The 14,638-nt window shown below is 43.0% G+C and overlaps 1 protein-coding gene across 4 annotated transcripts in view; it reads left to right on the top strand.

The window, feature by feature from the left end:
* The window catches only part of FGGY (FGGY carbohydrate kinase domain containing), a 421,185-nt gene that overhangs the window by 227,537 nt on the left and 179,010 nt on the right, over positions 1-14,638 (top strand). For all 4 annotated transcript variants that reach the window (XM_043575117.1, XM_043575119.1, XM_043575120.1 and 1 more), the window contains one exon: positions 9,125-9,228. In XM_043575117.1, coding sequence (XP_043431052.1) covers positions 9,125-9,228 — 104 coding nt within the window. The remainder of the gene's footprint in view (positions 1-9,124; positions 9,229-14,638) is intronic.

Here is a 14,638-nt window from a genome sequence, read left to right on the forward strand (position 1 = left end):
TGCTTTGCAAGTTATAAAGTACTTTATATAGCTGTCAAGTATGAGATAATTCTAACACAAATGCTAGAACTTGAGATGCTTTTCTTCCATATAATCCTCTAAAGTGTTCAAAGCAGTGTGGCTTGATAAATTACAGGATAACTTACTCTTAATTGTAACATTTGCCATTTCTTTTTTCTTTTACATGAATATTGTAGATATTTTAAAGATGGATGGAAGGAATGATGGATGGTTGGTAGATAGGGGAGAGGGAGAGAGACAGCACATAGGCTAAACAGGAGAGTTGTACAGGAGGTTTTAATTTTTTCTTCTTAATTTTGTTCTAAAACATAATCCTGATAGGTACTGTGGTCTGTGTATGTGGAGGAGTAGGAATCATTAAATAAGACTTGCATTGATTCATTGACTCAGCAAGCTTGTTTTTCTGATTATTTTTTTCATTCAAAAGTTTATTGAGCAACTACCACCGCTGAGCGTTATGCAACTTTCAGGGAAAATACGATTAAATGTCTCACTTTGTGTGTGTGTGTGTGTGTGTGTGTGTGTGTGTGTGTGTGTGCGCGCTGATTTCTTCAGCTGCTCATTTTGCCCTTTAAACTTTCTGCTTTAAAGAAGCTGATACTTGATCGTCATATGAAGGGCCCCAGCAGTGTTGAGGGCTGTGCTTGTCAAAATCGTGTCTCGTGAATTGTTTCCTGATGTACGAGTGCAGCCTGTGAGTCCTCTTTGGATTGTGAAATGTATTTATTCAGAAAGAGAAATCTCCTTCTGCCCTTTGTTGCTTTCCCTGCTTTGGGCCTCTTTTCTCAGGGAAGGCCCCTCCAAGCTCTATGTGGCCAAAGGAAGAATGAGATATGTCAGCTCTTGGATTCATGTGGCCTCACAGCGGGCATCAGCTACGCACTGCTATTGAATAGGGTGGACGTGAGGCAGGGTTAGAGGGCTTCTCCTGAGAGAAATTGGACATGACCTGCCTCTTACCCATGTTAGACATGCCTGACCTGAGGTTATCCACATCTCGGAGCTTGAGAATGTAGGATTTGGGGATGCATTTTTCTGCCTTCCTGTTGCCAGGAAAGGGGAAACTTGACTTGGTTGTTTGAAGAAGCACCGTGTGTATTGTGTACTGAGAATGGCTGAGAAAGGATCTCCATTTATGATCCATGTCTTCCGTTGTGAATGTGATGGAACAGTTCAAACTATGATGTACAATGGCAGAATGTATGGCTAAAACTCAGATTTTCTAACTCTAAACCCATGGCTCTTACCAATGTTCCATGGTGTGCCAACACTTAGAAAGGTATTTCCTTTATATGAGACAGTCTAACATCAAAAATTGGAGGAGTAGAGAAAGAACATGGGCTTTGGAATCGGGCAGGACAAGGTCAAATCCTGACATTCCTCCTTCTATCTGTATCACCTTGGGCGTGTTACTTGAACTCTCTGATCCTTTCCTTCTGCATATGTTGAAGGGGGGAAAGAATATGTATGCTTTATGGATGTTATGGAAATTAAGTGAGATAACATTTGAAGAGCTTGGCCCAGTACTCAGCCGATCTTAGATGTCTTATATGTTTGCTAGAAAGACATGAAAGGATACCAGTATCTCTTGGGAAATAATTCAGATGATGTTGATGCTGATGATGAGCTGGTACTGGGGTCACTGTGGTAGTGGTGATGGAGACATAGCTACCATTAACCAAACTTTTATTTTTAAACATCTGCTCAGTATCAGAGCAACCATATGACATTGCCATTTTCTTCATTTTATAACAGGTCTTCCTGTCTCCAAATTCCACTCCTCTCCTATACGACACCCTAGTTCTCAGAGTCCCAGCCTAGAATATCAACAATGAATCTACTGGAGAAGAAACAAAGAAATATTTGTCACAGACTTCTTTTTCCCCCCATTTTGCTATTTGAAACCCTGTGAGATATGCTTCGCCTGTGCTTTATGTATGTGGAGCCAGTAAATATAGGTCATCATCAGAAATTCCTTGAACTTATTTATAACACTGTGGACCAGCAGTGGCTACGCTCTCTCCTGTCAGGGATCTCAGCATTAGCATCTTTAAGACATCAATATTTTGAGATATACAGATAAGTAAATATCAGCCACTAATTATTGGGTTTTTACCTTGGAGAAAAAACCTAAGAACCAGCAGTTTGAAATCAGACTGCCTGGATATGAAGCCCAGCCCTGCTTCTTGTGAGCTTTGTGAAGTTGGTTAAGTTCCTCTCCTCATTTGTAAGCTTCCATTTCCTCATCTCTGAAATGAGGTTGATAACAGTTGGAAGAATAAAATGAGACATGCATGGGGAGGGGTGTGTAAAACGAGCTCAATTCATACTAGCTCATATCTAGGGTTTCTTCCTGTGCAAAAGCCTTTGTGCCCTGGATGGGGAGCTCTGTCACTCAGGGTCCACCCAGAAAAATGTAAAGTGCTCTAAGTATTTAACAAATAAAATTCAGTACACATAAAAAAGGTGACCCAGATCATGAAGGGGCTTCTCAAGAAGGGCTATATCCCCATAAAGCAAGCTGGAAATCAGCGAAATAGAAGCTGCTACTACCCCTTTAGGCTAGAGGGACAAAGGAAACAGGTTACCAGAGTCCAAGGGTGGCAGACACCAGCAGATGTTAGAGCCATGCGGCCCTGTCAGCAGGGCTGAAGTCATCATGCAGGAGGAGACATGCTTTGGCTCTCCGCTTCCTGCAGCCCTCAGATCTCCCAGCCGACCTTGGCTCACTTGGAGTCTGGGAACCGCAGTCTGCAGGCACCCACGGTACTGAGCAGAGCAGAGGACTTGATGAAAGCCAATAGGAAGTCTTACAGTCTCAGTCTCGGACCTCAGTTGCCTGATTGCTGAGACCTCGCTGCTGTGATAACCACCACGGGAAGTTCGAAAGAGTCTTACTCCCCCCTGCTGATGGGTCTCTGATGAACAATGGCTGAGGTTTTCAAGTTGCTGTGCTTGGGAAGGTAGAATTTGGAAAAAGCCTTGGAAAAACCTAGAAAGTTGTTGGAATGTAAGGGCCTGTCAGTGGCCCTCTAGATCCTGCTTTCTGGAAAGGCCTGCTTGCCTGGGCAGCCAACACCTTTAATATCTGGGGATTTGTGGTCCGAGGAGGTGTCCCCAACCCCGCCTTTCCCCTGGCCGATTCCTGCAGAATGCAGCAGTGTAGACCCACTTCCTGGGGAAACCTCCCTGAACCCCTGCCTGGGAGCTCAGCTGTCCTTGTGTTCCCCACGCCCTGTCTGTCCTGACCCCCTGCATTGAAGTGCTCCGTTTAGGGCTGTGTCCATCCCACCACACTGTGAGTACCCCCGAGGACAGGGAATTGTCGTCTTTATCCCTGCACCCCCACAAATCGGTACTTTGGCCTCCTGCTCTGCACTAGCGACTCTGTGGAGGCTCCACTGCTAAGCATGTGGATGAGGCAGGCCAGTTTCCAGAAGCTTTTATTATAGAAGAGGCAGGCAGTGGAGGGTTTTTAAAACCACCAGTGTCTCGTGTGCCAGGGATGTTCAAGGATGGGTTTGAATATTGAACAGGGAGACTCCGTCTTTCCTGGAGGACCAGGGAAGCCGCCTGAGGAAGTAACATTGAGTGAGGAACGGACAGGAGTTAGCCTGGCCAAGAAGTAGGGGAATGGCCTCTGAGGTAAGGGAGGAACAAGTGCAGAGGTCTTTGAAGTGAGAAAGAGAGTTGAGAGTGGGGGGCGAGGCTGGCACTGCATGGAGCTCAGGAGGTCAGCGGGAGCCCAGGCTCGGCCCTGCCTCAGCGTGCGCTACGTCCTGCCTGTATTGTCCTGAGGAATGTTTGCAGCTCCCCCCTCACGACATCTGCTATATAGCGTTGTGCATAGGAGATACTTGCTGGAGGGGCGCCTGGGTGGTCAGTCCATTAAGCATCGGACTCTTGGTTTCTGCTCAGGTCATGATCTTGAGATTTGTGAGTTTGGGCCCTGAGCTGGGCTCCGTGCTGGCAGCAGGGAGCCTGCTTGGGATTCTTTCTCTCTCCCTCTCTGCCGGCCCCTCCACCACTAACAACCCCCCACACCTCAAAATAAATAAATAAACTTTTTTTTGAAGAAGAAGAAGAAGAAGAAGAAGATGCTTGTTGGTCATTTTAATAAATGATGTGTAATTCTAGGGTCTAAATAGTCTTTTTTTTTTTTTTAAGGGAGAAAAAGGACACCTGGGTGGCTCAGTCTTTTAAGCTTCTGACTTCGGCTTAGGTCATAATCTCATAGTTCATGAATTCAAGCCCCACGTTGGGCTCTGTGCTGACAGCTCAGAGTCTGGAACCTGCTTCAGATTCTGTGTTTCCTTCTCTCTCTGCCCCTCCCTGGCTTGTGCTCTGTCTCTCTCTCTCTCAAAAGTAATTAAACATTTTAAAAAACATTTAAAAAAAAAAGAGAGAAAAAGTCATTTAATTGTATCTACCAGGCAATCTTTCAGTACAAAACAGAGGTACAATTTAGATCATAGCTTTGACGGTCCATTTTGTGGTCTGTTATGAAAACTCTAAATTTTGAGGATACAAAGGCAACCTAAGGAAGCAACTGCCACAACATTGTTAGCATTAATTCAGCTCATCTGGCCAGTTGTGTGAGCTCTGGGTCATTGGCCATAAGTACATTTACCAAAAATCACTTTATCTACATAAAGGCCAAGAGGCTGAATTCACTTTAACTCTTTAGTTGATATTTACCTTCATAATAGCATATAAAGGAATGTTCAGTTTGCTTGCCCTAACTCTCTGCTACTGTCACAAGAGACTGAGAGGCAGAGAAAGGAACAACGAGGCTTAAAGTCTTCAAAGTCTCACTGATAAAGAATACATTCGTTGCTATTATATTCTTTTTTTTTTTTTCATTTAAATCAAAGCTAGTCAGCGTATGGTGTAATAATGATTTCAGGAATAGAATTTAGTGATTCATCACTTAAGTGTAATACCCACTGCTCATCCCACCCAGTGTCTTCCCTAATGCCCCTCCCACATGTAGCCCATCCCCCCACCCAACACCCCTCCAGCAACCCTCAGTTTGTTCTCTGTATTTAAAAGTCTCTTACGGTTTGTCTCCCTGTCTGTTTTTATATATATTTTTGTTTCCCTTTCCTTATGCTCATCTGTTTTGTATCAAATTCCACATATGAGTGAAATCATATGATACTTGTCTTTCTCTATTTTCGCTTAGCATAATACATTCTAGCTCCATGCACATTGTTGCAAATGGCAAGATTTCGTTCTTTTTGATTGCTGCGTAATATTCCAGTGTGTGTGTGTGTGTGTGTGTGTGTGTGTGTGTGTGTGTGTGTACATACGTACATACATACCATAGCTTCTCGATCCATTCATCTGTTGATGGACATTTCGGCTCTTTCCATACTTTGGCTATTGTCGATAGTGCATCTCTAAAACTTGGGGTGCATGTGCCCCTTTGAAACAACACTCCTATATTCTTTGGATAAATACCTAGTAGTGCAATTCCTGGGTTGAAGACTAGTTCTATTTTTAATTTTTTGAGCAATCTCCATACTGTTTTCCAGAGTGGTTCCACCAGTTTGCTTTCCCAGCAGCAGTGCATAAGGGTTCTTTTTCTCTGCATCCTCGCCAACATCTGTTGTGTCTTGTATTGTTAATTTTAGCCATTTTGACAGGTGTGAGGTGGTATCTCATTGTGGTTTTGATTTGTATTTTTCTGATGATGAGTGATGTTGAGCATCTTTTTATGTGTCTGGGTGTCTTCTTTGGAAAAGTGTCTATTCATGTATTTTACCCATTTCTTCACTGGATTATTTACTTTTTGGGTGTTGAGTTTGATAAGTTCTTAATAAATAGATTTTGGATACTAACCCTTTATCTGATATGTCATTTGCAAATATCTTCTCCCATTCTGTCGGTTGCCTTTTAGTTTCGCTGATTGTTTCCTTTGTTGTGCAGAAGCTTTTTATTTTGACAAAGTCCCAATAGTTCAGTTTTGCTTTTGTTTCTCTTGCCTCTGGAGACACGTGGAGTAAGAAGTTGTGGCCAACATCAAAGGGTTTGTTGCCTGTTTTCTCCTCTAGGATTTTGATGGCTTCCTGTCTTACTGTTAGGTCTTTCATCCATTTTGAGTTTATTTTTGTGTACGGTGTAAGAAAGTGGTCCAGGTTCATTCTTCTGCATGTTGCTGTCCAATTTTCTCAGCACCATTTGTTGAAGAGACTTTTCAATTGCATATTCTTTCCTGCTTTGTCAAAGACTAGTTGGCCATATTGTTTGTGGGTCCATTTCTGGGTTCTCTGTTCTGTTCCATTGATCTGAGTGTCTGTTTTTGTGCCAATACCATACTGTCTCGATGATTACAGCTTTGTAGTATAGTTTGAAGTCCGAGATTGTGATGCCTCCTGCTTTGGTTTTCTTTTTCAAGATTGCTTTTGCTATTTGGGGTCATTTCTGGTTCCATACAAATATTTGGGTTGTTTGTTCTAGCTCTGTGAAGAATGGTGTTATTTTGATGTTTATTTTGGTAAGGATTGCATTGGATATGTAGATTGCTTTGGGTAGTATCAACATTTTAACAATATTTGTTTTTCGGACTCATAAGCATGGAATGTTTTGCCATTTTTTTGTGTGTCTTGTTCAGTTTCTTTCATAGGCTTTCTATAGTTTTCAGCATATAGATTTTTCACCTCTTTGGTTAGGTTTGTTCCTAGGTATTTTATGGGTTTTGGTGTAATTGCAAATAGGATCGATTCCTTGATTTCTGTTTCTGCTGCTTCATTATTGATGTATAGAGATGCAACCAATTTCTGTACATTTATTTTATACCCTATGACTTTGCTTAATTCATGTATGAGTTCTAGAAGTTTTTTGGTGGAGTCTTTTGGGTTTTCCACATAGAGTATCATGTCATCTATGAAGAGTGAAAGTTCGACTTCCTCCTTGCTGATTTGGATGCCTTTTATTTCTTTGTGTTGTCTGATTGCTGAGGCTAGGGCTTCCAATACTATGTGAGAATGGACATCCTTGTTATGTTCCTGACCTTAGGGGGAACTCTCTCAGTTTTTTCCCACTGAGGGTAATATTAGCGGTGGGTCTTTCATATGTGGCTTCTATGATCTTGAGGTGTGATCCTTTCATCCCTACTTTCTTGAGGGTTTTTTATCAAGAAAGGGTGCTGTATTTTGTCAAATGCTTTCTCTGCATCTATTGAGAGAATCGTGTGGTTCTTATTCTTTCTTTTATTAATGTGATGTATCACATTGATTGATCTGTGGATATTGAACCAGCCCTATATCGCAGGTATAAATCCCACTTGATTGTGTTGAATAATCGTTTTAATGTATTGTTGGATCCAGTTTGTTAGTATCTTGTTGAGAATTTTTGCATCCATGTTCATCAGGGAAATTGGTCTTTAGTTCTCCTTTTTAGTGGGGTCTTTGGTTTTAGAATCGAGGTAATGCTGGCCCTGAAGAATGAATTTGGAAGTTTTCCATCCATTTCTATTTTTTGCAACAGCTTCAAAAGAATAGGTGTTCCGTCTTCTTTAAATGTTTGGTAGAATTCCCCTAGAAAGCCATCTGGCCTTGGACTCTTGTTCGTTAGGAGATTTTTGATTACTGATTCAATTTCTTTACTGGTTACGGGTCTGTTCAAATTTTCTATTTCTTCCTGTTTCAATTTTGATAGTTTATGTATTTGTAGGAATTTGTCCATTTCTTCCAGTTTGCCCAGTTTGTTGGCATGTAATTACTCATTATCTTCTCTTATAATTGTATATCTGTGGTGTTGGTTGTATACTTTCCTCTTTCATTCATGATTTTATTTATTTGAGTCCTTTCCCTTTTCTTTTTGATCAGTCTGGCTAGGGGGTTATCAATTTTGTTAATTCTTTCAGAGAACCATCTCCTGGTTTCATTGGTCTGTTTTTTTTTTTAATCCGATATCATTGATTTCTGCTCTAATCTTTATTATTTCCCTTCTTCTGCTGGTTTTGGCCTTCATCTGCTGTTCTTTTCCCAGCTTTTTTAGGTGTAAGTTAGTTTGTATATTTGAGAACTTTTTTCCTTCTTTAGGAAGGCCTGGATTGCTATGTCCTTCCCTCTTATGACCACCTTTGCTGTATCCCAGAGGTTTTGGTCTGTCATGTTTTCATTTTCATTGGCTTCCGTGTAGTTTTAAATTTCCTCTTTAATTTCTTGTTTAACCCACTCATTCTTTAGTAGAGTGTTCTTAAATTGCAAGTATTCATGGTATTTCCAAATCTTTCTTGTGGATGATTTCGAGTTTCATAGTGTTGTGGTCTGATCTCGATCTTTTTATACTTGATGAGGGCTGATTTGTGTCCCAGTATGTGATCTGTTCTCGAGAATGTTCCATGTGCATCTAAATAGTCTTCTTAGCTCTGTCATCACATTTATAACTTCATTTATCTGGGAGGTATCAACAAATAACAGTCTGGAGAAGAAGCCTGAGCTTATACCGTTTATGAGAAAGTCTCCATTATCTCACATTCTTTTAACAGAAACTCGCTGTCAGTCACCCTACCCTTTACACTGAGAGTTCTCTGATGAGTAATAGTAAGAATGGGGACCTAGAGAGACCAAAAAGATTGAAATCATCAAACAGCTCAAGTGCCTTCTTTGAGATTGAAATGTGTTGTGCTAAATCAGATCCATTCAGCTCTGCCCTTTACTAGCAGTGTGACCTTGGTCACTTCACTCAACCTCTTCGTACCTCCGTTTCTCCACCAATGTGTGTGGCATTACTAATACGAACTTGAGACAGGGTTAATATAAAATGAGATCGTCCATGTGAATATGCAGCATGGTGCCCTGGTATTTCCTGGGCACAAAATCGCCAATAGCTTCACCTTTTATTATTCTAATTACAGCTACTATTATTACTACGTTAGATACTATACATTGACCAGAATCGAGCATAGACATAATGTGCTTCCTAGCTTCTCGGTGGCAGGCAAGTATGTTCTGTTGGTTTCCATTTGAGACTGGCTTACACAGGAATGCTTTCTTAACATTTAGTTATAAAAAGGAGTGTTGTATGCTTGTTCTTGGCTTTCTTTTCTCGTTTTTTTTTTAAGAGGGTTTTGTTTTATTTTGCTTTCTCGCAGGAGTGATTGGAGCAGATGTGAGAGGGCATGGCCTTGCCTGTGAGGGACAGCCAGTGACGTCACGGCTGGCTGTCATCTGTGGAACATCTTCTTGTCACATGGGGGTGAGTCTGAAGGGCTGAGGGCGGGGCCACCACAGGGGATGGAGGGGGGGCAGCCCAAGAGGAGATGTAAATGGCTGGCCCCTCCTTTGCCCTTCAATTCCTTCCCTTCCTGCTGCCTGCCTGCTCTGTTTTAGCCACAAGCCCAGCCCTTCTCCCAAAAGCTGTGCTTAAATTTGCCAGATCTTTTCCCCCTGAGCTAGATTCTTAAAAAGTATGAAAAGGTTTGAGTCTGTCTTTGACATCAGCCTGGTCAGAGAGCCCCGGCGTGAGGGGTGAAATTGGATCCAAAGATGGCAATGCCTTCCTCCCAGGCTGATCTGTCCCTAATGGGTCTCTGAGTCTCCTCTGCACAGGGGTGTCTGTTTTCCTTGGCCACGGGGCTCTCTCCCAATCAATATAAATCCATCTCCCTAGAAGCAGCCTGATGATCTATAGAATTAGGCTGCGTATCATGACTTCAAAAGAACACTGATAAGCAATTTTCACTTTGTTAATTTTTCTCCATGAATTAGTGGAAAGGCGTTCTCCAAGATTGCAGTTAAAATTTAGTGCCTGCCCTAAAATTTATATCTTCTTTAAATGCATGAGTCTGAAAGCATTCCATTTCGATAAGTACCCATTTCTACCATATTTTTATTTAAAAGTCATTACTCTGTTAAACTTAGATGGACGACTCCTTGGATGTTTCCCAGATGAGTAAAATAGAGGGCGGGGGGAGGAGGCAGAAGGCGGGTGAGGATTAGAGTGGATACAGTCCGGGGCCGAGTCTCTGTAGCCATGGAAGGAATCATGTGCCGTGTCAAATGTGGGGCCTAGTGACAGTAGGGCCTAGTGAGCCTTTTTTTTTTTTTTACCATTAAATATTCTGATTGAGTAAATAGTGATACATCTACTTACTTATGGATCCCCTCTTCTCGTGTCCAGAGCTGTGCTCAGCCTTGGGGACGTGAGGGTGACCTGAAGGCTCCTGTTGATGAGGCATGGTTACAGCAGCCATTACAATACAGTACAAGGCCCCGGGGTATCAATTTGGATTGAACTTGTGATCCTGAGCATCTGCGATATGCCGACATTGTGCATGGCTTCCCAGCGCAGGGGGATGATGGAGCCAGCCGCATTGGTTTCCAGTTTTAGTCCCTCTGCTTACTAAGTATGCGCCCCCTGGCAAGGCACTGACCCCCTCCAGGCCTCAGATTCCTTATCTGCAAAATGTGGAGATCTCTAGTACATGGCTCCTAGTGTTATGATCAGGCGATGAGGCTATGTGATGTGCTTCCCATGAAGTAAGTTCCTCACAATGGTTAGCTCCTGATGACTAGCACTGGTGCTGTTGGGCAAAAAGGAGACAGTGACTGACTCTGTCCGGGAATGGTCCAGGGTTAGGGACACCTTCCTGAGGGGACCCTTGTGTTAGACCTTCAGGTCATAGGTTTCCTTGACCCTGCCTTTCTCCCGGCCAAAAAAAAAAAAAAAAAAGTTTTCCTATTATTTGTTTCTGTGGACAAGGTTTTAAGTGGGACTTCTTTTAAAAATTTTTTGGTAATGTGTATTTATTTTTGAGACAGAGAGAGAGCATGAGCAGGGCAGGAGCAGAGAGAGAGGGAGACATAGAATCTGAAGCAGGCTCCAGGCTCCGAGCTGTCAGCACAGAGCCCGACATGGGGCTCAAACTCACGAGCTGTGGGATCGTGACCTGAGCCGAAGTCGGACACTTAATCGACTGAGGCACCCAGGCCCCCCTTTAACTAAGTTTTCAAAACCCCAGCCTCTTTGTCCCCTTAGCAGCCCTAATGGTAGGGCCCAGCTGTCCCTGAAGGAAGAGATCTGCAGAGGCCTCAGGCTACCTCAAGCAGGAGGCACCCGTTAGGGCAGCTGGTCCTTATTTCCCTTGACACGAGTCTACACTGGTTAGCCTGTCTTAATTGAACACTGATTGAAACCTATTTAAATCACCCCCCATTTTCACAGGGACACATCTAATCTGGTTTCTCCTGTGAAATCTGAATTTTAGGCATTTTTACTACACTTAATTCGGATTTCCGAGCAAAAGCAAGTCCAAATGAATGTGAGGGACTCTGTCAGGTCTTCCCCCGCTCTCATTCTCCTTGTCTATTAATGGGGATAGTACTGCCTTTTTGTCTAGGATCCATTTTGCAAGTTAGGCAGCCAAGGCATAGAAAAGTCCAGAAATTTTCCCAGGGCCACAAGCTGTTAAGTGAGAGCTGAGAACTCAGACCTAGCTCCATCTCAATCCCAAACGCATTCTGCTCAGTGCCTCGCTGCCTTGAGCACAATTGTAATGTCCCGTAAAGACGTGGAGACGGCCTGGGCTTCAGAGCTGTGAGATTCAGGTTAAAGCCCTGCTCCTCCACTCTGTGGTCTTGTGACCTGAAGGGAGCTACTTAACTTCTCTGAACCTCTGAGCCTTCCTCCATCCCCTTGGGGTGGTGCTGCCTGTTTCATAGTGTTGCTGGTGAATGTGACTTGTGGACGTACATACCTAGTACATAACAGACACTCAGAAATGGTGGAGATTCTTAGTGCACTTGCCTAGTGATATACAAGGCTCACTTGAAGCAACTGTTTGGGCTTTAACGAGTTTGATGGGCAGCTGCAGTTGGTTGCAATGAATTAGGGCCATAAAATGCCAGTTTATTATGGTCATGTTGTGCTGGAAATAAAGTCCCCACCCCCACCTTGCTTTGTACTTGGGAGTGGGAAGGGACCTTCGGGGCCAAGGGTATTAATCATCAGCTTTAATGTTATGTGGTGAGGGCGAGACTGTGGTCATGCTGGCATCAGAAAGTGGCTTTGATCTTCCTCAGGTGCTGGGCGCCCAGGGAGCCAGCAACAATAACACCTTTGTGAGGTATAGGAGAGGTGCAGGTCTAAGGAAACACTCCCAGGGAAGCTCAAGGACCCCCTTTGTTGTGGTTCTGGCAAACAAAACCACCAACTGTCAGGAAAAATTCACCAAACAGAACACAGGGACCAGAGGGGGCTCTGGGCTTTTCTAAAAGTGGTTTTCAACCTGGCCTTAAGGATTCTGTTTCTTCTTGTCTGCACACTACTGACTTTTTTGATTCAGTAGGTTGATCGAGCCAAAATTCCCAGGAATATTTTGTGCTTGATCCAGGCTGCCTCTTTCTAGATATGAATGAATGGGTGGATGTCCAAGTAACCAAATGTTGATAAATACTTGGAAATTCCTCACCTCCCAGTCCCTGTTACTTCTAGGAATCTAGAGAAAAAGCTTGAGGTTGAACATAAGACTTACTAATCAGGTCTTTGATATTTTGAAAGATAAGCGTGTGGGTTGTACATTTATCTTCCTTTAGATGTTTTAATTAACGGGGGGAAAAAATACGTGTTCTTTTTCTTAACTCCACGAAAGCAGGGCTGCTTGTTCAGAGTTAATTACCACCAAGTCACCAAAACCCAAGATAATACACAGCAAGGGTTAGCCAGGGGTTGAAAAGTCACGGGGTCAGATGGAGATTGATTCTTGCCATCGCTCCAGCACCCCTTTCCTTGACTTGTCAAGTCGGGTTGTAACTTGGCACCTTGTCTTGCAGTTAGCACGTCAGATGGGGAGAGGACCCCGGGAGTGGAACGAGTGTTGAGGAGGCGAGATTTGAACAGAACAATAGTTGTTGAGAGCTGGGAATTCTATCCGCATCTTTAATCACCCAGAACCGAAGCTTTTTCAAGGGCTTAGATGAATGTGGGGATGGAGATTCTCTGTCAGTCTCAAAGATGTAGTAGGCTCCTTTGCTGGTCCCACTGTCTACTGTGTTTCGGTAAGATACTTCACCTTTCGCTACCTCAGTTTCTCCATCTGTTAAATGTGGGCAATACTCTTTACCCATAGAGTTATTTTGAGGGTGAAATGGGGTGATCTTTGAAAGCAGCTTGGCACTGTACCTAACGCAAAAGACCAAATATAGTGCTATCATTGAAAGCGATCCATTGAGGCCGGAATGATCCATGTGGAAATGGATTGAATTGGGGGCATCAGAGTGAACTCATGTGTAGCATAATATAGATTACAGATGGATACATGTAACGAGTATTTATAGATGCGTGTAGGTATACAGGTTAGTAAACATACATATCTCCTAGCTCTGACAGCTCAGAGGCTCTAGAAACAAGGACACCCCAGCAACTTGGTGTTCCAAGCCTAGCTGGTATCCAGATCGTGGTTTCTAATACCTTTCTCCAATAAAAAGAGCCTAGACTCCATGGAGAAATGGTTGATTTTAAGACTGGAGAGGAAATAGAGGAGATAACCCTGGAGCATCTTTTAGTGCCAGAAAGCAAGGAAATGCTCAACAAAGAAAACAAAATAAAAAAGGGGTATCAGGAGCCAACTGAGGGTGCTGCCAGTGACCAAAACTGGAGCAGTGTGGGCAGCAAAGTAAAGTAGTATTATATAATGACCCAAAGTATAACATAAACATCATGAGTCCCTAGGGATATACCTAAATGAACCAATGAATGAATGAATGAATGAGACAAATCTCTCATGCAGAAGAATTCCAAATAATTTATGTCGGTGCTCCCCCATCAAGGGGGTGGGGCATCGCTTCCCACTCCTTAAGTCTGAGCTGTGTTTAGTGACTTTCTTTCAGAGAGGACAATGTGAGAAGGGGAAAAAGTATAATTTTACAGTGGAGCAGTCTTGACAAACGCTACCTCTGCCAGGTGGCCAAGGTCATCAGCAGCAGTGATAAGCCATGTTGATAATATGTACCGTTGATATGATGTCATGAGAATGACGCTTTATCATCCTCCCAAAACCTATATCCACAGTATCCCCCTAAGGAAAACATCAGCAAATCCAAGTTGAGGGACATTGTATGATATGCCTGACCAGTACTCCTTGATGCTGTGATGGCTATCAAAAAACAAGGAAAGTCTTAAGTAATCATCACCGCCAAGAGGAGTCTAAACAGATGTGGCAACTAAATGTGACCTGGGATTCTAGATGGGGTCCTGGAACAAACACAGGACATTAGGTGAAAACTCCACAAATTTGAATAAAGTAAGGCGTTTAGTTAGTAATAACATATTGATATTCTTCTTTAATTGTAGATCTACAATAGGTATACCTCATGTGGGATATTAATGATAGGAGAATCTGGGTGTGGTATATATGGGGACTTTTTTTTTTTAATTTTTTTTAACGTTTATTTATTTTTGAGACAGAGAGAGACAGAGCATGAACGGGGGAGGGTCAGAGAGAGGGAGACACAGAATCCAAAACAGGCTCCAGGCTCCAAGCTGTCAGCACAGAACCCGACGAGGGGCTTGAACTCACGGACCTCGAGATCGTGACCTGAGCCGAAGTTGGCCGCTCAACCGACTGAGCCACCCAGGCGCCTCTATATGGGGACTTTATACTATCTTG

The sequence above is a fragment of the Prionailurus bengalensis genome, chromosome C1 (assembly GCF_016509475.1).
Source record: "Prionailurus bengalensis isolate Pbe53 chromosome C1, Fcat_Pben_1.1_paternal_pri, whole genome shotgun sequence".
Classification (NCBI taxonomy): domain Eukaryota; kingdom Metazoa; phylum Chordata; class Mammalia; order Carnivora; family Felidae; genus Prionailurus; species Prionailurus bengalensis.